The 15,492-nt window shown below is 37.6% G+C and overlaps 1 protein-coding gene across 3 annotated transcripts in view; it reads left to right on the top strand.

Moving 5' to 3' along the window:
- The window catches only part of jak2b (Janus kinase 2b), a 41,392-nt gene that overhangs the window by 17,193 nt on the left and 8,707 nt on the right, over positions 1-15,492 (top strand). For all 3 annotated transcript variants that reach the window (XM_067408458.1, XM_067408460.1, XM_067408459.1), the window contains 14 exons: positions 4,828-4,973; positions 7,254-7,548; positions 8,362-8,481; positions 8,641-8,798; positions 9,019-9,130; positions 9,752-9,938; positions 10,135-10,259; positions 11,516-11,650; positions 13,256-13,343; positions 13,430-13,563; positions 13,645-13,783; positions 14,648-14,799; positions 14,924-15,074; positions 15,170-15,306. In XM_067408458.1, the coding sequence (XP_067264559.1) occupies positions 4,828-4,973; positions 7,254-7,548; positions 8,362-8,481; positions 8,641-8,798; positions 9,019-9,130; positions 9,752-9,938; positions 10,135-10,259; positions 11,516-11,650; positions 13,256-13,343; positions 13,430-13,563; positions 13,645-13,783; positions 14,648-14,799; positions 14,924-15,074; positions 15,170-15,306 (2,079 nt within the window). The remainder of the gene's footprint in view (positions 1-4,827; positions 4,974-7,253; positions 7,549-8,361; positions 8,482-8,640; positions 8,799-9,018; positions 9,131-9,751; positions 9,939-10,134; positions 10,260-11,515; positions 11,651-13,255; positions 13,344-13,429; positions 13,564-13,644; positions 13,784-14,647; positions 14,800-14,923; positions 15,075-15,169; positions 15,307-15,492) is intronic.

Here is a 15,492-nt window from a genome sequence, read left to right as displayed (position 1 = left end):
TCATCTCTTCTTTAAAGGTGGTGAAAGACTGGCAGCATTCCGCCTCCCAGACCGCCGTGGCATAGTCACGCGCCCTTCCAGTCAACAAAGAAATCACAAAAGCAATCCTGGCACGATCGGCCGCATATGTAGAGGGCTGGAGAGGGAAGACAACTTCACACTGGGTTAAGAAGGCTTTACATTCAGTAGGCTCACCCGAATATCGTGGCGGGTTGTTGATTCTTGGTTCGGTGATTGGACTGGAAGATGGAGAATCAAACAGCTTGTGGCGGAGGAATTGGAAGCAGTGATTTAAGTCTGTCACCTGGCCCACGAGGCTTTCCACAGCGTGTCTCGCAGCCGAAAGCTCCTCCTCATGCCTGTCGAGCATGGCACCCTGCATTTCAACAGCAGAACGGATAGGTCCCTCCTTCTGGGAAAAAAGGTCCAGGGAAAAAAGGCAGAAAACAAAGAAACAATCAAACCTGGCTCATGACAGTATTATAGTCAAGTCACCTTTATTTATATAGCGCTTTTTACAATGCAGATTGTGTCAAAGCAGCTTTACATTGATAACTGGTACATAATTTGGCTGCACAGCAGCTCTTAAATAATAGTGTCAATGCAGGCAGATCAGAAGCACTGTTGAATAAATGTCAAGAATACTATTGAATATCAAATGTCAAGTTCTAATCAATTTACTTATTTTATATATCAATTAATTTCAAATAAATCCTGTAGGATTTTGCTAGCAAGGTCATGTCTGAGAGAGTCTTTATGTGAGTGCGTGTTGGTGGGGGGCTTGAAAATATTTTTCTCTTCAAAAGAGGGGCCTGATAGAAAAAGTTTGGAAACCATTGTCATAGGGGAAGTTGTGTTTTAGCGGAAGCGTCGAGTCAGACGACCATCATGTTGAGTTCATCTAGGGAAAGAACAGGCTTATGGGGTTTTAAAATTAAGCTGTGATGTGTTTGGAGGTGAACTCTGTCTGACCCTATTGGATTACATGGGTTTATGTCCTGTAAAAGTGCAAGTCTGACACAGACAGGAGTCATTTTTAAACACGTTGTTGAGGCAGCAGCTTTGCAGTGTCATCTTGTGTACACTTGTCAGTCAGTCTGCGGCTTCTCTGTTCATGGTTGATTCTTTACTATGGAGGTTTGCCTTTAGGTCTGCTGTGGTTTTCACTAGCACACTCGTATTAAAGGGTTAGTTCACCCAAAAATTCTGTCATTTATTACTCACCCTCATGTCATTCTACACCTATACGACCTTCGTTTATCTTCGGAAGACAAATTGAGATATTTTTGATGAAATTCAATGTTTCGAAATTTTAATAGTTCAGGTGACTTTGGCAGTTTGATACGCGATCCGAACCACTGATTCAAAACAAAAGATTCACAAAGCTTCGAAGCAGTGTTTTGAAATCGGCCATGACGTGAGGGTGAGTAATAAATGACATAATTTTCATTTTTGGGTGAACTAACCCTTTAATGCACAGCAGTGTCACAGTTGGTAGTTTACAATGAAAACATCATTATGTTTGCTTACTGATGATTTTATGTTTGAAATGCATTCTGTTAACCTGGTTTATTGTTCCTTGACTGCTAGTTTGCCATTCATGAGTTTATCTCCCCCAAAATTGTAAACATTGAGCCTCTCTCCATTGAGAGCAGTCTTCACAGATCCATCTGTCTCTTTCCAGCTCAACCTACACTATATTGCCAAAAGTTTTGGGACGCCTGCCTTTACGTGCACATGAACATGACATCCCATTCCTAATCCATAGGGTTTAATATGGAGTTGCCCCACCCTTTGCAGCTATAACAGCATCAACTCTTCTGGGAAGGCTTTCCATAAGGCTTAAGAGTGTGTTCATCAGAATTTTCTTCTAGAAGCGCATTTGTGAGGTCAGGCGGTGATGTTGGCGAGAAGGCCTGGCTCGCAGTCTCCGCTCTAATTCATCCCAAAGGTTTCCTTTCACTGGAACTAAGGGGCCAAGCCCAAACCCATTTGGCACAATGTAGTCAGGCAAGTACCGATCTCCTGGCAACAGCCAAACCCAGACTCATCCGTCGGATTGTCAGACAGAGAAGCATGATTCATCACTCCAGAGAACACGTCTCCACTGCTCTAGAGTCCAATGGTGGCGTGCTTTACAACACTGCATCCGACGCTTTGCATTGAACTTGGTGGTGTAAGGCTTGGATGCAGCTGCTCGGCCATGGAAACCCATTCGATGAAGCTCTCTACACACTGTTCTTGAGCTAATCTGAAGGCCACACGAAGTTTGGAGGTCTGTAGCTATTGACTCTGCATGCGCTGACCCCGCTTTGTGATTTTACATGGCCTACCACTTCGTGGCTGAGTTGATGTTGTTCCCAGTTGCTTCCACTTTATGATCCCACTAACAGTTGACCGTGGAATATTTAGTAGTGAGGAAATTTCATAAATGGACTTATTGCACAGGTGACAACCTATCTGTACAATCTGTACTAACTGTACCATGCTTGAATTCACTGAGCTCCTGAGAGCGACCAGTTCTTTCAGAAATATTTGTAGAAGCAGTCTGCATGCCTAAGTGCTTGATTTTATATACATGTGGCCATGGAAGTGATTGGAATGCCTGAATTCAAAGATTTGGAGGGGTGTCCCAATACTTTTGGCAATATAGTGTATATCGAGAGTTTGGGGCATGGCTACTGAAGCAGGCGCAGTCAAAGGGTGTTTAGCCAGTGTGGGACCATGGCTAGTATGTTACATAGGAAAATAAATTCAGCTTTGGTTAAAGAAGTGTAAGCCAAAATTCGCTTCTCTTAAAACTACAAGGATTAACTCTCTGAGGTCTGAAAATGTGCCGGTGCGTTTTGCAGGATTTTTTTCACATTGCAGCAAAACAGACTTAAAATACTCCGTCATTTCTTGTCATAGAGACATAAGTAATATATCAACTGAAACTATAGAATGTCTTCTTTTATTTGTGTACACTCAGGGTAAAAACACAATGTTGTGCTTTTTGTAAAATAAAGAAAACTATCATGATGCGTGATCTCTCCTCTCCCTCTGAACGAAGTCCAATCTGATAGTTCTCAGAAAATGAACTGTAAAAAAATAAAAAAATGACACTTCTAAAGAAACGTTGAAATGTCAGATTTTAAATCGTGCAAGTCAAATCGAAAACAAACATTCTGTGTTTATGTAATCTGTATGAAAAGAGAGCCATTTCAGAAGTCTGTGATTCAGCTCATTATCCGCTAATGCGGCCACACCCACGGAGCCAGCGCTATTCAGACACAAATTCAGAGGCAATACATGCATTCATCGTCTCAGTCGTGTATTTAATGTCTTGAAAAGTGTTAATTAAGATGTTAAAGCAATGGTTAGCGATCTCTAGAAGACATACCGTTAGTACCTAGTTCCTTTTCTTCTTTATATGAATTTGTGGCCTGAAGGTGTACAGCGAGCGCCCTCCGGCTGTAAGTATGAATTAAAAACACCATTCCTGAAATGTCCTCTTCTTCTTAAGAATAATTTGTGGACTAAATGTGCACAGAGAGCGCCCTCCGGCTGCAAGTACGAATTGAAAAAAACAGTATCCAGCACTCATAGTGATGACAATAAATATTACTTCTCTGTATAGAAAACTGACATAAATATATAAGAATCCATCAATATTTCTCCAAATGCGCATGCCTTTTAAGCTAAAAGCCTATATGAAATGCCATAGAGGTAACATAATTGTTCAGACACTTTGCATCACAGAAATGCATTTTATTTTAAAGAATATAATAGAATACCATTATTTTAAATTGTAATAATATTTCACAGTATTGCTGTTTATGATGAGCTGAGACATTTTTACAGAGGTTTTTTTTCACAGCCTAACTGACTGAAAGGCCTCATTAATATTCAAGTCATTTCAGGTCATTATTATGCAATTCTTTTGTCTTCTCAGGTGTAAATGGCCCATTCTTCATGCAGATTCATGCCTCCACGCATACTGTTTCTTGACAAAAAGTGTCTCACAAAAACTAAATCAATATATTGTTTTATATGAAGGAGGAGGCAGCATAATTTCTACATAATTCTGAAGCAAAAAACTCTAGTCTACAACCTCCAATACCCAAAAGTCTTGTGAACACAGATTTAATATACTTTTTTTGCCCTTATTTCAGTGACTTAAGTTTTTTGTTTTTTCAATAACCATGCATAAACGTTATTCCTTCAAAAATACAAACATGTACATACATGTTCCTCACATATTATTGTAGCCTAGTTTGTGCTGAATACAGTGTAATGACACTTTTGTCATTTATATGTTTATGAACAACTGAAAAAAGCACAAATTTCAAAACTTCTCCAAGCCCCAAATCAGCCTCAGACTCCAGAGGGTTAAACAGGTCATGAACACGACAAAGTGAATGGGATTTTATGATGTTATGCGCTTTACACACCTGTACAGTAGAAAAATGTTTGTTTACTTTGATGTGTCCAGTGTAGACAGTCTCAAACAGTTGTGGTGCATCATGTCAAAAAATGTGCCTGGTGTGCATCCTTTCTAAAGGATCATGTGACACAGAATACTGGAGCAATGACTGCTGAAAATTCACTATCTACAATAGAACAGTTATTTAAAATTGTAATAAAATTTCACAATACTGCTGTTTTTATTGTATTTTTGATCGAATAAATGCACTCAGGTTTAAACGTGGCCTTAACTCTTGTTAAAAAAGGCGTTTAATCATTGTGCCCAGAGAGTTATTACCATGTTGTTCAACTCTATCTTATTTCTTTCTCCAGATTTTCTCATACTTATGTGGGTTTCCCCTTTCTGTTTTGTGTATGCAGTGGAGGAGTGATTTTGTAAATGGCTGGGTGAAGTTATCCAGTGACCATGAGGTTCAGGAGGAGTGCCTTGGCATGGCTGTGCTGGACATAATGAGGACTGCCAAAGAGAAGCAGTGCTCTCCACTGGACATCTACAGTGACATTAGGTACTAGTATGGGATGATCTTGATATTTAGACCTGTCAGTGTGTCATATATCTACTGTGAAGCCATTTAATGTTATGAACCCATTTGCCTCTGTAAGCCCTCCAAATTTTGATACTTTTTAATAACCTGCTTTGCTGTCTGATTCCCAACAATCTCCAAATTTGTCATAGACACTTAAAGAATTCAAACTTTTCTGCATTTTAATGTAAGTCTTTAGAAACCAAATGACCATTAAGATCTTGAGAAACATTCAGTCAGATGTGTCTAAAATTTTGACTTGTACTGACCACCATGGTACTGAATAATTATTACCATGTTTATTTTTTTTAACAGGTTATTTTTCTGTGCCATGGGACTACCATGGTGCATATCCAAAAAAACATGGTGTTACATTGCTCTTGTGTCCCAAAAACATTAAAATATCGTACAAAGTTAGTTATACAAAAACTAGGGCTGTCAATAGCTTAACACTTTTAATTGCGATTAATCACACCCTTTTTGTTTATTTATCGCACACCTATTGTGAAATTATGCATACACCTTATATTTTGTTTACATCCATTTTGTCATCATTTGCTATATTCAGCAAAGTAAACCATCAGATTGAAGGGTGGTTCTCACAAAACCATATTTTCTGTAAGCCTTTTTTTTTTTTTTTTCAAGGTTGTGTCTTTCCAAAAAAGGATACTTGGAGACTCCAAATGGACACCAAATAACCAGATGATATAAGGAGTCCATAAATAAATTTATGCACACCAGTGCACCCATGAAAAGAAAAAAACCTTACAGAAAAATAGAATTCAGCGTATAGTATGTGTACAGTGCAACAGCAAAGAGCTTGTGTACATTTCAGTCAAGTCAAGTTGTAATACTGAACAGGACCACATGGAGAAGCAAAAAAAAAAAAAAAAAAAAAACCTAAAACAGCTGCCTTGACTGCATATACCTACTACAGTACACGGATCCAATTCAAACTGCTTTCAGTTGTCAATATAATATAAAATAATATACTACAGTATCTCGAGGTAATTTCCCTCCCGAAGAATGGTGACAGAGTCTTATCAAAAAGCTACTATCACTACCTCAAACTACATGTGAGCACCAGGTCTTCAGCATCTATATACTATATACTCTCACCTTCTCAGGTGTACGCTGGTCCGATACAGGATCATTAATACTAACTCTGAGTATCACAGCCTCACCCCGGGGGTGGATCTATAGTCTTCCAACACTATCACTGTCTCTGCTGTGGTCATTTGAGTGTAGAATCTTGAGTACTTCTGTTCCTCAGCTGCGCAGCATATACCAGACACGATTTCCAATTTACTCTTTACAGGAATGTTTTATTCACGGCCAGGAGCACACTTGGTCACAACAACCCAGAGAGTCTCTTGAACAGAAAGATTAATGTACATTTATATCTTACAGTTGAATAAAAATCAATGTCACTTAAGTCTTCTTCTCTGTGTTTTGTCCTGGTGACTGTTAGTTCTATTGCGTTAAGTACATTTTGGGTAAGTCTGGATTCTTTGATCCATGGACTTTGACCTGAGCAACCTAAGTCTGCACTTTTCTGCACATTTCCATGTTGAAATATACCCTTTTGACCAATTCTGAGGCCATTACATAAAACATTTCCATTAAAAAACAATGTGTATGTATATAAATACAATGTGTGATCTGTGCGTCAAGAGTGCACATATGCAGTTTGTTTGCACGTCCATAGATCAGACGCTTGCTTACTGTACGACTCCTGTACGTTATCGTGATTGTCTTTCATTGATTACATTCTTCATCAATCTCAACTTTACTATGGAGATGCTGGTTTGCTTTATCCAGCCCAGAAATGGTGTTTTGCATATCATCTGGCCATACAGCGGTGGGATGTTTGATGTTCAGTTTTGTATTTAATACAGCATGATGCGTGAGGGCTTGCACTCTTCAGAAACAATCACAGAATATGATAGAGCTCATGTTTTAAAGCAAAACAGACACTAGAATGAATAAACTGGCCACGAGTTACTGTTCTTTCTGTCATTTCTGATGTAATCATCTAACTGTGTGACGTACATTACATTTAAAGCTCAATTTCACGTACTTCATTAATTTATTCGTGTTCAATTCAGTGTTACGGATTTTGAATTAATCACATACATTAACATTGACAGCCCTAATAAAAACAAAAATGGGAGAAAGACGTCTAAAACTTCCATCCATCCTAGTCTACCAAAACAAAATTAGGTATTAGATAGTAATGCTCATTATCTGCTTTATCCACAGTTACAAGTCTTTCCTCCCTAAAGACATGAGGGATCGAATCCAGGATTACCATTTTGTCACAAGGAAGCGCATTCGCTATCGCTTTCGGAAAGTCGTGCAGCAGCTCAGCCAGTGCCGAGCCTCGGCACGTGACCTAAAACTCAAATACCTGATAAGTCTCGAATCCCTGGACTCTGGCTTCTACACTGAACGCTTCCAGGTCAAAGAGCCCTCGGCCGAGCAGGTCACCATCGTCATCTCTGCAGACCACGGCATCCAGTGGTGCCGAGAACGACACAAAGACACACAGTCTGAGGTATCCTGTTTTAGATGTTGAACCTAAACGTTTTATTTCAAGTTCATGACTACTTCAAAATCACGTTTAACCCCTGGCCATGTCTACACACAAAGCAAGTTTTAAACTTTAAAAAAGTCAATCTAGTCACAAATATATTTTAGTGATTTGAGTAAATGTTTAAACAGCTTTGACTTAATGAACTCTTTGTGAAAGCCAGTTTGTTCTAGGACCCACTACCCACTTCAAATGAAACCGATCTGACTTTAGATTAGTAAAGGTCTAGTCAGGCCAGTAACTCTGTAGTGTTTTACTAACCCTATTTTTAAATAGTGTTTTTAATTAAACACTATTAAACATTCTGTTCTTATTCTTCTCTACAATTAATTCAAAAGCCATTTAACATGCACTACCGTTCAAAAGTTTCCTTTAGTGCTTACGATATCTCAATATTTCAAATATTAAATATAATATATTAAATATTTTTGAAAGATGTTTTGAACTATCTTTTTTATATAAAATATACAGTAAAAATAGCAATATTGTGAAATATTATTATATAATATATATTATATAATATATATTATGCTGAGTGTCATGGCAATGGCAAAGTGGCTCTGATGTGGCGTTTTATTTGTTGATCTAAAGCCTGAAACCTAAACCTTCCTGGAACTTTAAAACAATTCTTCTGCTGCCTTGAATGCATTGGCATATCCTGAAGGAAATACCAGTCTTGTTGTGTTTATTAATATTCCGTCACTGATGCCAAAATAAAAAATAGGCTTTCTTTTTCTGCTGGTGAAATTTCGTAACACTATTGTACTTTCTCACAAGGACCTGCAGACGTATTGTGATTTTGCGGAAGTTGTCGATATCAGTATCAGACAAGCCAGCAAAGAGGGTACCAACATGAACCGCATTGTCTCCATTAACAGACAGGATGGAAAAATTCTAGTAAGTTTGTTGTAACTCTCTGGGATATCCTTTCATTGTTACACCATTTTAAAGGGTCTCACAGTGTCTTTGAACTTCTGGATTTCTTCCTGCTATTATCTGAAAATATTTACAGATCATGCACTAAAATGGGATTATTATTTTTTTTTTTCCAAACAGGAGCTGGTGTTTTCCACCTCAATGGAGGCGTTGTCATTTGTGTCTCTAATCGATGGTTACTACAGACTGACCACAGATGCCCATCACTACCTCTGCAAGGATGTCGTCCCACCCCATCTGCTAGAGGCCATCGAGAGCTACTGCCACGGGCCGATATCGTAAGCACTACAGGAAATACTTGTGAATGACTGGCTATTTATTTGCTCTTAATTTTCTGTAAATGATTGACAGATTTCTCCAAAGGATTTATTCAGAGCCCCATTTTTGGCTATGGTTTATATTTAGTTTTTTCAGGCTTCAGTAAGATGATTCATCAAATTCTCAGAAGATTTGCATTCAAGCTTCATTTGTAAGCATTTTCATTGCCTGTGTTGACAGAATGGAGTTTGCGATCAGTAAATTACGCAAGTCAGGGAACCAGAGAGGTCTCTTCGTACTCCGGTGCAGCCCCAAAGACTTCAACAAATACTTCCTGACTCTTGCAGTCGGGGTACGTTCTTATAAAGTGCCATTTCAATTACACAAAACATAATATTTTATCAATTAGTAGCATTTTGTACTTTAGATTGAATATTCCTCCACTATGATCCTGACCTTGATATACTACCATTCAAAAGTTTGGACTTTTTGAAACCAAGGCTGCATTTATTTGATCAAAATACAGTAAAATATGTGAAATAATATTATTACATTTATTATTATTTAAAAAGGCTGTTTTTCTATTTTATATATTGTCTTCAGTGTCACATGATCCTTCCGAATTCATTCTAATGTGCTGATTTGATGCTCAAGAAACATTTATTATTATCAATGTTGAAAACAGTTGTGCTACTTAATATGATTGTGGAAAACATACATTTTTTTCAGGATTTTTTGATGAATAAAAAGTTCAAAAGAACAGCATTTATTTTAAGTAGAAATCTTTTGTAGTTATAAATGTCTTTACTGTCACTTTAAACCCATTTTATGCATCCTTGCTGAAGAAACATGTTAATTTCTTTCTCAAAAACATCTAACTGACCCCAAAACTTTTGAATGGTAGTGTACCTTCAGTACTGTGTCCTTCTGAACATCATGACAGTCTCTTGACATAATGATTTCTTTCCATCAGGCGTATGAGGATGTAGAGTACAAGCACTGCCTGATCACCAGGTCTGAGAATGGCGACTACAATCTTAGTGGAACCAAAAGGAGTTTTAGAAGCCTACAGGAGCTGCTCAAGTGTTACCAGAAGGAAACCGTAAAATCAGATGGTGTCATCTTTCAGTTTAGCAGGTGCTGTTCGCCAAAGGCCAAAGGTCAGTACTGCACCTGAAATTCTCATTATGGTTATATGATATATGAGTACCAGGAATGTACAACTCTACAATATCATCTTCTGGAAAACAAACCTTTTAGATTGGGAAAATGTATTATTGATCTTTATCCTTTTATAATTCTGACATAATGGTTTGATGGTTTACTTTTTTTGCTTTGTGTTTTTGATGTAAATAGAGAAGTCGAGTTTGTTGGTGTGCCGAAGTCATCGGGGTTTGGAGGTTCCCCTGTCCCCCTCACTGCAGAGACACAACATCAGTCAGATGGTATTTCACAAAATCAAGAAAGAAGACCTTGATCTTGTAAGCATTATTTTTTTCTTATATATGTGATGAGATTTTTTAAAAGGAATTAATACTTTTATTTACCATGGATGCATTAAATTGATCAAAAGTGATAATGTACAAAATGTTAAATATATGTTCTTCTTTTGAATTTTCTGTTCATCAAAGTATTCTAGAAAAATGTATCACGGTTTCTGCAAAAATATTAAGCAGCACAATCGTATTTAAAGGGTTAGTTCACCCAAAAATGAAAATTCTGTCATTTATTACTTACCCTCGTGCCGTTCCACACCCGTAAGACCTTCGTTAATCTTCGGAACACAAATTAAGATATATTAGTTGAAATCCGATGGCTCAGTGAGGCCTCCATTGGGAGCAATGACATTTCCTCTCTCAAGATCCATAAAGGTACTAAAAACATATTTAAATCGATTCATGTGAGTACAGTGGTTCAGTATTAATATTATAAAGCGACAGTGTAAGTCAGTGTATCGAATCATGATTTAGATCGTGTGTCAAACTGCCAACAGCTGAAATCACGTGACTTTGGCGCTCCGAACAGCAGATTCAATACACTGATTCATTATGCTCTGATGCTTCCTGAAGCAGTGTTTTGAAATCGGCCATCACTATATAAGTCATTATTTTGTTTTTTTTGGCGCACCAAAAATATTCTCGTCACTTTATAATATTAATATTGAGCCACTGTGCTCACATAAACTGATTTAAATATGTTTTTAGTACCTTTATGGATCTTGAAAGAGGAAGTGTCATTGCTCCCAATGGGGGGCCTCACGGCGCAATCAGATTTCAACTAAAATATCTTAATTTGTGTTCTGAAGATTTTACGGGTGTGGAACGTCATATGGGTAAGTAATAAATGACAGAATTTTCATTTTTGGGTGAACTAACCCTTTAACATTGATAATAATAATAAATGTTTCTTAAGAAGCAAATCAGCATATTAGAATGATTTCTGAAGGATCATGTGAGACTTAAGACTGGAGTAATGATGCTGAAAATTCAGCTTTACAATCACAGCAATACAACACATTTTAAAATATATTAAAATTGAAAATTTTAAATTGTAATATTTCACAATAATACTGTTTTTACTGTATTTTTGATCAAATAAATGCAGCTTTGCAGAGCAAGAAAAAAAAACATTGAAAACCTTACTGACCCCAGATTTAGTAGGCTTGGTAACCAGACTGACCACAGGTAGTGTAAATGTCATTTTTCATATGATTATATGTGTGTAACGTTGTTTTCAGGGTGAAAGTCAAGGTCAGGGGACATTCACAAAGATCTTCAAAGGGATTCGGAAAGAGCAGGGAGACTACGGAGAAACTCATAAGACTGAAGTCATCGTCAAAGTTTTGGACAAAGCACACAGAAATTACTCTGAGGTAAGATATAGAATAAATGTCCTGTTTTAAGAGAGGATTTCATCAAAAGAGAAAATGTGAAATCGATTTTGGAATTGAATTGTGACTACCTGAATTGATTCCTGGCAACCCACCCTATGTCAGGTATAAATTCAGTTTTGATTATTAAGTTGTTTATCTAAGGTTTATACATTTCCATGATAGAATTCAAGATAAATCCTTTCAACTTTCTTCTGGAGCTGCCAGTTTGCTCAGTTTCAAATGATTGTTAGACGGCAAGCACAAACTATGCAAAAGCGGCAGCCCTTCAGGCATGTTCATTGTCCAAATTCACTCACTCGTTTTCAGTTACTCCTTCAAGTGAACTGTATTAGTGAACAAATGTAAGGAATAGTGAAAGAGGGTATAGGGTGTGATTTCAGATTTAGCCCTGCAGAGTTTAGCTTAAAGGTGCCCTAGAATTAAAAATTGAATTTATCTTGGCATAGTTAAATAACAAGAGTTCAGTACATGGAAATGACGTACAGTGAGTGTCAAACTCCATTGTTTCCTCCTTCTTATATAAATCTCATTTGTTAAAAAGACCTCCGAAAAACAGGCGAATCTCAACATAACACCGAGTGTTACGTAACAGTCGGGATCATTAATATGTACGCCCCCAATATTTGCATATGTCAGCGCATGATCGAGGCATTACACAAGAGCAAAACGTCTGGATCTGTGCACAGTTGAATCATCAGACTAGGTAAGCAAGCAAGGACAATAGCAAAAAATGGCAGATGGAGCAATAATAACTGACATGATCCATGATATCATGATATTTTTAGTGATATTTGTAAACTATCTTTCTAAAGTTACCATCGTTTCTTACTGTATTCACGGAGACGAGAGCCATCGTTATTTTCATTTTTAAACACTTGCAGTTTGTATAATTCATAAACACAACTTCATTCTTTATAAATCTCTCTAACAGTGTAGCAATAGCCGTTAGCCACGGATCACAGCCTCAAATTCATTCAGAATCAAATGTAAACATCCAAATAAATACAATACTCACATAATCCAATGCATGCATGCAGTATGCATGACGAACACTTTGTAAAGATCCATTTTGAGGGTTATATTAGCTGTGTAAACTTTGTTTATGCACTGTTTAAGGCAAGTGCGAGCTCTGGGGGGCGGAGAGCGCACGATTTAAAGGGGCCGCAGCCTGAATCGGCGCATTTCTAATTATGCCCCAAAATAGGCAGTTAAAAACAATAATTTTAAAAAATCTATGGGGTATTTTGAGCTGAAACTTCACAGACACATTCAGGGGACACCTTATACTTATATTACATCTTGTAAAAAACATTCGATGGCACCTTTAAATACACCTGAGCCTGATAATCAAGCTTTTCAGGGTTGCTTGAAAATCACAGGCAGGTGTGCTGAAGCAGGTTGGATATAAACATTGCAGGGCAGTGGGTCTCCAGGAGCAGGGTTGAAGACATCTGCTTTAATAAAAAAATTCATAAAAAGATGTGGCATGTTTCAGTCTCACTAAAGGAAGTAAGCTTGTTTGTGCTTGATTAACTAATGTACCATGTGGCTTCTTCAGTCTCTTAATTTTTCCTCCTCTGTAAGTCTTTCTTTGAGGCAGCCAGCATGATGAGCCAGCTCACCCACAAGCATCTGGTGTTGACCTACGGTATCTGTGTGTGCGGAGAGGAAAGTAAGTGTTCGCACTGTTCACGTGACCAAATTGATTTACCGCCGCATACGTACTTGAGCTTGTGGATTTTTTATTTTTTTTTGTAGACATCATGGTGCAGGAATATGTGAAGTTTGGGTCCTTGGACACGTATCTGAAGAAAAACAAGAACTCAATATCAGTTAATATCCTGTGGAAGCTGGAAGTGGCCAAGCAGCTTGCCTGGGCTATGCTCTTTTTGGTAAGAAACAGCAACAATTCAGGAATAGCCCATGTGGATTGTGAGCCAAGTAGACTAATGCTTTTGTTCTTTCACAAACAGGAGGAAAAGAATCTGGCTCATGGGAATGTGTGTGCAAAAAACATCCTTTTGATCAGGGAGGAGGACAGGACGTTGGGAAACTCTCCATTCATCAAACTAAGTGACCCTGGCATCAGCATCACAGTGCTGCCCAGAGAGAGTGAGTGAACAGCATGAAGGCTCTTGGGAGAACTTGTGTCAATCTGTAGCCGTCTTTTCATTATCTCCGATATTGGCGTATGGTGTTCGCATTTTGCCATCTTAGTGGCAGTTGCACTAAACTTTCAAAGTGGTCAAGAATCATTTCTTTTCTGCTTATTTTTCATGGTAAAGTGAATGAATAATGAATGTATAAATATTTCCACACAAAACAAATCACAGCCAGTACGTCTAAAAGAAAAGTTTAGTTTTTTTTTGTTTGTTTTTTTTTTAGGGCTAATCAAAAATAATTGGTCATAATTAAATGGCTTTTCACACTCATACTGACCAGCAGAGGGCAGAAGTCACTGTTCATCTTATTAAAGAGATGGTTCACCCAAAAAAGAAAAAAATATATAATTTACTAACCCTCTTATTGTCCAGAAGTCAATGGGGTCCAACACAACAACAACAATAAAAAAAAAAAAAAAAAACAGATATGTGAATCCACAGAAGAAAGTAAGTCATACATGTATGAAATAACATGATTAAATGATGACAGAATTTTCATTTCTGAACTATATTCCTTTAAGATTTGTTGTTGATATGGTCCAAATGCATTCTGTCACATAGTGTCATGTAGTGGTGTGGTCAATCGATGTGAGGTTTTTTAATAACCAATGGCCAATATAATGAAAACTTAATTTAATCAAAGCACATGTACATGAAATTGCAAAATTATATTTATTATATTTATATACTTTAACAAAATTAAATCTATGCCAAATGGGAGAATTTATTTGAACACTGCTAACAGCTAATGGGTTTTCACATTTGATCAAAATATTTGTATCTAATTTTAAGTTAATTTTAAATATTTTTGTAGTTCTCCTGGAGCGAATCCCCTGGGTGTCGCCTGAATGCATCTTAGATCCTAAAAACCTGAGTCTTGCCTCAGACAAATGGAGCTTTGGGACAACTTTATGGGAGGTTTGCAGTGGAGGAGAAAAGCCACTTGCCAACATGGATAGTTCCAAGGTAAAGCAATACTTGTGTCCTCAGTATACTAATACAGTATCAGAAAAGCCTGTTTTAGTAAGAAGTGCTGTTAAAGGAATAATCCAAACCTCTTGAAACACATTTCTTGTATTCCTCCATTCAGAAACACTTGTTCTATGAAAACCGTCACCAGCTACCTGCTCCCAAATGGACAGAGCTCGCTAACCTGATCAACAGCTGCATGGACTACGAGCCAACATTCAGACCTTCATTTAGAGCCATCATACGAGACCTCAACTGTCTCTTCTGCCCAGGTCAGAACAGAACACACTGTGACACACACAGTCCCGCTGGCATTGCTCGTTCTTGCATTTGCTGTGTAATGTTGAGTGATGAAATGTGTTCTCAGATTATGAGATCGTGAAGGAGAGTGACATTTTACCCAGCAGAGCAGGAGCTTCTGGATTCAATACTGGAGCGTTTGAGAATGAGGAGCCAGTGCAATTTGAGGAGAGACATCTCATTTTCCTACAGCAGCTTGGCAAGGTAAGACGCCAACATCACTGTAAGATCATTTTTTATTTTGTATATAAACTTATAAACTGCTGTTCAAATGTTTGGGGTACGGTAATTTTTTTTTTTTGTGTGTGTTTTTCAAAGAAATTAATCATTTTTTTCAGCATGTATTTATTAAAGTGATCAAAAGTGACAATGACATTCACAAAAAAACAT

This window comes from Chanodichthys erythropterus, chromosome 13, assembly GCF_024489055.1.
Source record: "Chanodichthys erythropterus isolate Z2021 chromosome 13, ASM2448905v1, whole genome shotgun sequence".
NCBI classification, from domain to species: domain Eukaryota; kingdom Metazoa; phylum Chordata; class Actinopteri; order Cypriniformes; family Xenocyprididae; genus Chanodichthys; species Chanodichthys erythropterus.
The sequence above is the reverse complement of the archived record's forward strand: the minus strand, read 5'-3'. Positions and strand labels throughout refer to the sequence as shown.